Genomic DNA, 9,808 nt, shown 5'->3' with positions numbered 1-9,808 from the left:
GCTTCAGGTCCCACATCATGTAGCCATTCAAGAGGTGTGACAGTTTGAACTAGGTAATGAAGCCTTGTGCTACCTATTGGTGTTACAGTGCATCTACACCAGGATACAGATGGATCAAATTGCATATTATCTTGACTTGAATCACTTCAATAACGCCTGTCATAACTGTCATAGAGCCATATTTCATGTTAGCAGGGCCCCCTCACATTCAATATGCAGCACTAAAAAATAAATCAAGAAACCATTCAGTGGCATAATTGTCATTTTTTTTATTACTGAATAAAAATCAGACATAAAGACGTGCAGACTAAAAACCAGTGTAACAAATTCACAACCCTAAAAGATTCTGAAATTAAGTCTGCATCCCCCTGCTGTAAAAAAAAAAGAAAAAAGTTTATACTCTAGAGAACCCCATAGTTTGCTTTTTTGCAACTGTACAGAACACGGCTTTAGCGACATACATTTGTCCAAAAAAATAAGGAACCAAACAATAACCACTCTCCTGCCAGTCCCATAATGTGCAAAAACATATTGATCTTTCCTGAATGATCCTTTTTATTGTACATTTATTCATTCAACCCTTCCGCTGAGCAGTTTGCTTTTATAAATCAAAGCGTTCACAATACGTCAGCAGTTACCAATCCATCTTTACACTGTAAATATGTTGTTTCTCCAAGTCGATAACTTTACATGTTGTACTAAATATATAGGGGTAGGTGGACGATGGGAAAACAGGAAAGGAGGGGAGAGGCAAAAAAAAATCAAATAAAATCATAGGTGAAGAAGAGACAAGGTTGACAGGTCTGGAACTGATGAGGGTAAACACTGCCCTTCACTCAACCTTCAGTGATTGGATAGGTGAAAAAAGGTTTAACACTAACAACACATAAACCAGTCCGTTTCAGATTGCTAATTACTGCCACAGGTTGGGTTCCCCAAACGCATATCTTACATCTACAATCATCTTTACAACATCAACAGCCACCACTGCCAAATATCAGCTACAGGCAGGCTGTTGTCTAGTGGAGGGTCACAGCAATAGCAAATTCTGTCACCAAGACATTTGTGCATGCGGAAGCTAGATGTAGGATTCAGGCAATTTCACCACCTTTTTCCATAAATGCCTCCAATGTAAGTCAAGGCTAAGGCTTAATTACGTATTTTCATGGGGCCAAGAGTTAACATTACTAAAGCTCTTGTCATTTGGCCTTGTTGCAGCCTGGGTCTCCAAAACTGGAGGGGTGAAGACAATCAACTATGGAAACCCCCCAACCAATGTTTTTCAGATGTACAGATTAAGAAACTCTACTGCAAATTAAATGGTTAAGATAATCTGTACTGGGATGCGTTTGAGAAACCCAGTTGTGTTGGTGTTAAAGTGACTCTACCAGACCCAGAGTCAGTCTGTCAGTGTGTGTCTCAGCGGCGGTGACGACCGTGTCCTGAGTGCCCACTACTGCTGTGGTGTTTGCTCTTGTGGCTTCTCTCCCTCTCTCTGTCCCTCTCGTAGGAGCGAGACCTCTCCCGCTCCCTCCTGTCCCCGCGGTGATGACCTCCTCCTCGCTCGTGTTTGTGTTTCTTGGAGGAGGAGAGGTCAGAGGAGCTGCGGTCTCTGTCTCTCTCCCGCTCCCTCTCCCTGTCTCGCTCCCTCTCTCCTTTGACCAGGGAACGCGACCGGGACCGAGAGCGCGAGCGCTTCCTCTTGTGGCCGGACCCCCCGCTGCTGCTGTGGCGACCGCTGGGCTTGGAGTCGCTATTGCCATGGTGACCGGCCTTTGGCTTGAGGTGGGGGAGGAGGGGTGAGGGCTGGTGTCGCCGCGGCGACGGGCTGCGACTGTGAGAGCGAGAACGTGAGCGAGAGCTGTAGGTCCCCGAGCGACTGCGTCTGCTGTTGTAACTGTAGAGGCAGAAGAGAAAAGAGGAAGACACGAGTTAGACATCCAGCCTGTAGAAATACCACCCACAAGGGTCATTTTTATCAGTTAATACTGTGACCAATGAACTAAATATCACTTGACATCGGTGATTTATACGTGAACTAGATGTCCCATTATGAACAGTAAATCTTACTGTCTGCGAGGAGAGCGGGATCTGGAGCGAGAACGTGTCCTAGAACGAGATCGACTCCCGCTCCGGCTGTTCCTCCCAATCTTGGCCTCCTTCCTTAACCTGGGAGAGAGAAAGATTGCTAAATTAAAAAACAATACAAAACAAAATAAAGAATCCTTGAGAGAAATGGCTAAGAAGTGCCTCAAATCACTGTTAGGCTCTGTAGATTTACAGAACAGTATGTTGTACTTCTGAGTTTGAGGTTCAAATGCACTCACAGGGAAGGAAAGATGAAGAAAGAAAATGAGGACATTTTGTCTCCCTCGCTTTGAAACAAGACCATTTTAGGGATAAAGTTAGAATGAGGGCATTGCGGTTTAGGAGTAAGAAAATATATTCGATCACTGGAATATCTTCAGTTACATATGTATATATGTTCCTCACCCATTGTGTGGACTCTTGGTGACCTGGGCTCTGTTGTCTGGCTCCTTCTTAACAGGTTTGAGGGTCTGGGGGTTAGGAGACTTCTCCTCCACCTTGACCACATTAGGGGAGCAGGGCTTGGAGGCAGGGGAGAAGCCGCCCATCGTGGAAAGGGCAGGGGTGCCATCAGGGTTCAGGCCTTTAGCCTTCAGCTTAGCCTCCGCCAAGAACATCTTCCTCCGCTCCACCTCCTTCTCCAGCTGATCATAGTTAGGCTGAGGAAGGAATTATGCTGTCAACTTACATGTGGTCAACACTGAGGACTGACTAGTGTGAGCAGGCTGGGTTATTATAGCTGGATGTCCTGGGCCTTTGTGTGGCTAGCTTCACTCATAAGGGAATATTGCAATAGTGTTTTCTCTCCACTGCAGATGAGGTTTCTAAATCAATAATTTTTTGTGAAAACTATGACAAGTTCAGCCTGTTCTTCCTGGTGGAGTCTGAGGGTGGTGATGGAATCACTACTTACTAATGTCTATTTATACATCTCAGGGCTGTTGGGATGTGGGTGTGTGTGGATTGTTACCTTCTTCCTGCTGTAGAGTCTGAGGGTGGTGATGCAGATCTCTTTTATCTCCTCCTCGCTGGCTCCAAACAGCAGGTACCAGTGAGGTCTGGATGGCAGGGCCATCTGGAGAAAACACAAGAAAAGTCTTACAAATAATGAAAAACTCTTAGAACCTAGACTGTTTTGGGTGTGAAGACATGGGTTGTGTCATCAAGACCAAGAAAATTAGGGCTACCACCACCTCAAAACAGGTGCAAGTATGACACTGAAACAGCATAGAAAGGAAGGAGGGCATACAAGTACAAGTAGATCAACAGCAAGGTTGAACAACTGTCATATCTTTGAAAAATAAATCATGTCTTCCTACCTGCAGAGCGCGGGCAGCTAGGTATATGCAGGCACAGGCAATGGTCTCAGCTTGGAATCTCACAAACACATTTGTCCTCAGACTGTCATTCATGTAGTTCCTATGGAGACAAAAACACATACGAAAAAACACATAGCATCTTCTCTACACAACCCCCCTCTCACCCAGACCCGCATCTTAAACATCAGAGCAGTGACCACAAGTTATGTTTCAGTCAATAACCTGCAGTTTAGCAACCGTGGCATTAAGTCCCAATTCAGGAGGATACAAATTCCCAATTAGATCCCTGCTAATTTTAAACAATTGAGAATTCTGTACCATCCAAAATTTTCATGGGGCGGTCACTAAACATGCAGGCCTGAATACTGATAAAAAGACTGTCCACTGATGACATTGGAGAACTTGAAAATTTGGCTGGATTGGGCCAGGACAAGCACTGATGCCGCATATTCACTTTATCTTTGAAATTACCCGATGGACATTCAGGAAATGTCCATACATTCACGTAGTGCTCAAGTGAGAACAAGCACTCTATTCCGTAAGGTTCCCAAGACACCAAATATTGACCTAATCAACGTAAGCACTGACCTGACACTAAACATGACGTTTAACTTTGTCCATTTCTCTCAGGGCATCCATGGTAGTGGTGTATGTTTGTCACAGATAAAGCATGAACACACAGATGGGCAGTTGTCCATTGAAGACCCGTCAAGAACATCTTACCATACTATGACCTGAGAGCGACTAACCCAAACCCTATGATGATCCAGACAATGACATGCCTTGTATGGGGGAGCATGCAGACATATAAATGAACAAGGTTCACTAGAATGCAGGCTATTTACCACTTTCAGATTGGTAGACCTGAGGGAGCAGGGAAGCATAGCACATACAGTGGCATGCACAACAGGTTGGACTGGTATTTTGGGGTTGGGTGGCACTGGTGTGATGATGTGAGCCAATGATGCAAACACTGGTCTAATATTCTGACAACTAAAACTTTCAAATTTCAATGTATTTCAACCTTCACAATGGCTGGAAGGTTCAACTGCAGAGCAGTGACCATTTCCCCACTAAGTAAGTCATCAACATCGGAAAACTTTCAGGCCACAACAAAATTGGCCATTTAATTTTTCAAGTTTCCCACCCCAATTCCACTATGTGGCCGTGTGAGGCTGTCTAAATGGCATTATGAGGATTTTATCCCTGAGAACATAAGTTAAGTAAAACCTGTGTGCTACAAAACAGACTCAGTGGGTTCTCTAGGACGATGGATGAATGGGATTAGCCATAGAGAAAGCATTAGCGAGACAAGAACCTGGACGTGAATCAGGCAAGTACGGGGGTGGTGTGAGCATCTATGTCCTTAAGAGACATAGAGGTTATACAGACAAAAACAAGTGTGGTAACAGCAGCATGATGGCACAACCCTCTGACGCACCCTAACTCCACACTAATCCCACCCAAACTACTGTTACAGGAAAGTACGACCAGTTAAAAATACAAACAAGCGAATCACAAAGCAACTTAACTTCCTTTCTACGATGGCAACAATTTCCCTGTTGATTACTCATGTATATATTAGAGCACAACACCATGTGTGTGTCAATGTCCCCTCTGCCATCAAATTATTTCTATCGATCCAGTGGAGACTTGGCGGGGGTGAGGCATTGATGAAAATCTGCCACACACAAGGGATTGCTTCCAGTTTGAACTGGGCTTTAACAAATGACCTGTCCTGAACTTTAGCGGGTCACTGTGAAACTGCTATGTCAACGCTACTAGATAACACATGGCCGTTGGATTCTGACTGCTGCGTGGGCGAGACAGGTCCTTGGAGGCAAAGCCTGAGAGCTGGATCAGCCTGTAAGACAGACACACGTCTGGACACCACGTCAGTTGGGGACAGGACACAGTATACTACTGTATTCAAAAAATAGGCAGGTAACTGGTCAAAAAAGTCATTCTCTTCTGGCTAAGTTTACTTCAATGCTAGATGCAAGTAAACTAGAAGAAAAAAATCAGAATGCAAATACATCTATAACTACTTGGCAAAAAGTAGGTATAACAGTTGAAACCTTGGTAGCAAAACCAAAAAAATACAAATCCTTTTGGACACCCAAGAGAAAACAAGACGATGTTGGCAGTTGGGAAACGCCCGCCCCCTTCAGTGAATCTCGGCACTGGGATTGGCTGTCTGGAGAGGGGCAGCCAGCCAATGGGGGGAGCTTCCTGAGGTCATGTGGTTGGAGGAGGCAGAGTTCAGAGGTTCTTTATGTGACTTACCAGCATGGACTACCCTTTAATCAAAGAGTAGAGAGAAAGGACAAAGTTAAACCAAGTTCCCTGGGCACCACAAACCAAAAGACTTAAAAACAAAGCCATGTAAGGACAGACAAGAGACTGAGACGCAAAACAGGTTGGCAATCAAACAAATTGCTCCATCAGAGAAAAAAAAAAGAGGTGGAAGGGTTTACATGGAGTGGGGGAATGTCGCAGGCAGACCTGGGCAAAATGGTTGTTGAATGCCTTTCAAACGTGTGACTAAAAACATGAGGGGCCCTTGATTGTCACTTATCTGGCAGGTGATGTGTCCACATTTTGGGCTGTTCCAAGTGCCCAGCAGATAAATCAAGCGCTCCCCAAGTGACTCAACTATTTGAAACTTTCAACTTTATCTTTAGCCCAGGTCTGGTAGCACTTCTTGCAGACATGACACAGGTTGCTGCTGTGGGGGGGTGGTCAGTGGAAGACCAGGAAGGAACTTACCAGGCAGTCTGGACGAGCGTTTGGTTCTTCTCACATTCCAGGACTTGAAGGTACATGACGATAATCTGCAGTGACAAAATGGATACATGTTATACGACACCACACTGTAAAACCGCCCCAGGTGTGTGTAAATGTTCAACGTCTAGCCTGTTCTGAGAAGCGAGTTTTGAGAATGTTCTGCCACACCTGCTTCCTGTGTCTAAGTCACATGTGAGTAGAGGAACAACTGAAGGGATCCGATAACGCAACTACACTGTGCAGTGACTACACCTTAACTATGTGTTAGAAACTACATGATGGTGCAACATTGAGCCGGAATGTGTGCAGTAGCAGTGTAAGTGTATAGTGAAAAATGCGGCTAAAACTCACCTTGTGTGGATGCTTGACGTGCACACAGAAGCCCAGCTCCTTCAGGATCCGCCGCTCTGCTTTGATGACTTGGTTTTTGGTATTTATGTAGTTCTGATCAAGTATCAATGAACTTGCACTCCTAGTTTATAAAGGAATCAAAATAAAATAAAAAAATGTTTCCTCCCTTTCAAAATAAAGAAAGAGACAAAGAAAGTGCCCTTTTGCTTTCTTGCACTCCTGTTCTTTTTCCCCTTTCAACCAACTCAAAGCAACTGGTCCAACTGTTTGTATGTCTGACAGTGTTGGGGTTTGTGGACTCCTGTGGTTCCAATGGAAGCTTTTGGGCTCTGCAGACTGCTCTCTGCCTCAATCACCGCATGTCACAGCTTTAACAGAAATATCAACTCAGATCACCGGCAAAACAGTCAGATACAACCACAGCTCTACAGTCTTCATTCAAACTTCAACTATGCCTAAAAATGTGGAGCTACCACAGTAAGCTGTTCTATATCTTTGTTACCTATCCCAATAAATGTGTTAGGAAAAAACACAATACACTCCTGTTGTCTTCCTCCTATTTGTCTTCATTTTAGGGAAGACTTATAAATCAAGTCCAAAAGAAAACATGTCGGCAAAATCAATCAGCAAAATACTTTGGTTTACTTCACGCAAGGACTACATTTCTATCTTCACCATCAACAGATACCTTAAAAATGGCTTTAATGCTATTTGAAAAGGTACATTCTGTAGCTGTGTTTAGACACAAGCAGCTCTACAACTGGTTCTAATACCAGACAAGCAAGTGTGTTTCTGTGCTGAAAGATTTGCATTAGATGCGACATCTGATGTAAAACTCCCTTCGCAAGTCAAATTTCCAAATTCTTCTTTTACATTACTTGTGCAATCTACATCAATCAAGATCAGATGTAACTAGAAAATGAATTTTGACATCCCTTTACATAGAAGAAATACAGCAATTAACATTTCTTGCATAATGATGATCAAGAACTAACAAAAATCAAACAGAAGGCAAACTATAAGATGCAAATCTAGTCACAAAAATGTCTGAAAATCCGAATCAACTGAATTGTAATATGTGCCAAGTTACACTATATAATACTCCAGACTGACCTGAACTCTAACGTCAAAGTTCACCACAATATCTTCCATGCTCTGACATTTCTTACCATCAGTCTTAAATCAGTAGTGCACTTATATTGCTCAACTCAAAAGATCTGCTCACAAATCCAGCTCATCAATGCTAGGATACATGCACTGACCATAAACTAACAACAAATACCCAGCACAACCTACACGACGGTGCCCTCACTACACGTTCCAACAGCAACAAGCAAGTGATATTTCTATAAAAGCCATGAACATTTGGTGAATGGGATTCTGCTCTTCAAGCAAATAAATAAAATGCACGGTGTGGAGCAGTCAGATAAGAGAACTACATTACCCAATGGTCCGTAGATAGACGGACAGATACCCAAAGCTTAAGAGTGAGCCACAGGAGTCCTCAAGGCGCCCCGGGGGCCAAGGACCTTCGGCCAACCTGTCATCCCCGATCCCAGTGCCCCGCGGTGGCTCAGACCACGGGCGTCTCCCACGGGAAGGGGGTGGGGTGGGGCTGGGGGGAGAAGCGACACCCCCTCGCTCATGGTTGTCATGCCGACTGCTTCATCTTTACGTACCATTCCACATCACCCAGGCTTTGGTAAATGTAGCTGGTCGCTGTTAGTTGGTTGCAAGGGAAAAAAGAACCCAAGTTAATGCCAAGGTCTAGAGTAGGGAAATGAACAGATTTCTATGAAGACAGAGGCACACAACTACAGCATGTGTGCCATGTCTTACAATACCTAAACTCCAAATACTATCATTAAAATTAAAATGTTTTTGTGATGCCAATTTCACTATTATCTCAAACTTAGGTTTTATGTGAGGATAACAATTACACTTCTGAAACTACCAGTGAAGAGGAAACTGAAAAGTTTTAAAATGGTTTAGGGTACATGGATAAACAGAAGAGCACTTTCACATAAAAAATCAGATCAACATTAAACAACATTGGAAAAAACAAAGAACCAGTGCAATGCAACATGTCAAATGTAACACAAACAAGATTCGTTATTTCCAAACAGAGAAGACCATTGACTCAAGGTTGATGCTTACCTTTTGCCTCTAATCTGTCGTAGATGGTGGAAAACGTTGATGACGTCTCGTATTCGTCGTGGTGCTTCTTCAATCTTGGAGGCCAAATTGACACAAGCCATGGCAACAATCTGGAGAGAAAAAAAACAACACCCTTGATAGTATGGTGTAATGTAAGCGACAATATGGCTGCCACGAACGTAACCACAACGTATGCTATGCTAGCATTGACTTGCTAATGTTCACGTTACCAAGCAAATAGCGGCGTGAAGATTATCCATCGAATTACATCAACGTACCTCAAAGCTGTGCTTGACGAAAGACTTGGAGTAGAAAAAACGATGAAACAGCACCTGCCCCGTTGCCATTGCCACCTGAGGAGAAAGAAATTTGCACAACATGACGTCTATACTCCAATTTGTATAGGCTAACCTTACACAATAGACCGCCGCCATTTTAGCTCTACCACGCTAACGTTTGTGAGCTACCAGTAGCTAGGCCTTGACGTGTTATGGACAACAAAATATGTCAACTGCGACTCGTTATATGTGAAACACAAACCTATATGCAAGATTAGGGCTTCCTGAATGTTTTACCTGGGGTAACCGGAGGAGAATGCCCGCCGACTGAATCAACTCGCATCCCAGGATACGAAGGTCGGTCTCCGTGCTCAGGTCGAGGCCGTCGACCATCGACGGCGTCGGAGAGAGCCTTTCTTCTGGAATAAGGGAGTTGTCGATCGTAAGGTACACCTCCGAGTAAACTTTGTCACCGATGAGAATACCATCGTTGTTTGTGGATGCATTAGAAGATGCAGACAGAGGACCTGCGGCCATCTTCGCCCAAGAAACAGGAGTTACTACGCGGCTGAGAAGCGAAGCTTGGCCAGCCTCGACGAAACAACGACGGAGCGGAGAGGGTGACAAAGTACATGACGTCACTAGACTCGAAACTCAAGAGCTTGTGCACCTCCGCCGTGGTAAAATAGTTCCACTCCACTGTATCATTACAAAAATTCATTTGTTCACAAAAAGTGTTGGAATAAAACATTAACTAAAATTTTAATTGTTTATCAGTATAATGCCCTTTCTTGATCTTGTTAGTTTATCCAACTGCCTTGCTATATA

At 43.9% G+C, this 9,808-nt stretch overlaps 1 protein-coding gene across 4 annotated transcripts; it reads right to left on the bottom strand.

Moving 5' to 3' along the window:
• Positions 1-244: 244 nt before the first annotated feature.
• On the bottom strand, positions 245-9,606 carry ccnl1a (cyclin L1a). 4 transcript variants are annotated; one of them, XM_071896323.2, is made up of 10 exons: positions 9,278-9,582; positions 8,981-9,055; positions 8,703-8,812; positions 6,546-6,666; positions 6,177-6,241; positions 3,408-3,507; positions 3,059-3,163; positions 2,494-2,747; positions 2,071-2,169; positions 245-1,897 (listed from the first exon to the last, which is right to left on the bottom strand). In XM_071896323.2, the coding sequence occupies exons 1-10, from the start codon at positions 9,515-9,517 to the stop codon at positions 1,420-1,422; spliced, it is 1,647 nt and encodes a 548-aa protein (XP_071752424.1). In that variant the 5' UTR covers positions 9,518-9,582; the 3' UTR covers positions 245-1,419. The 4 variants fall into 4 exon arrangements, 3 of the variants coding, with proteins under 3 accessions (XP_071752424.1, XP_071752580.1, XP_078140250.1); XM_071896479.2 differs by lacking the exon at positions 9,278-9,582 and adding an exon at positions 8,225-8,264; XR_013504928.1 differs by lacking the exons at positions 245-1,897; positions 2,071-2,169; positions 2,494-2,747 and adding an exon at positions 5,694-5,707 and having other exon boundaries at positions 3,142-3,163; positions 9,278-9,606.
• Positions 9,607-9,808: the final 202 nt, after the last annotated feature.

The sequence above is a fragment of the Centroberyx gerrardi genome, chromosome 6 (assembly GCF_048128805.1).
Source record: "Centroberyx gerrardi isolate f3 chromosome 6, fCenGer3.hap1.cur.20231027, whole genome shotgun sequence".
NCBI lineage: Eukaryota > Metazoa > Chordata > Actinopteri > Beryciformes > Berycidae > Centroberyx > Centroberyx gerrardi.
The sequence above is the reverse complement of the archived record's forward strand: the minus strand, read 5'-3'. Positions and strand labels throughout refer to the sequence as shown.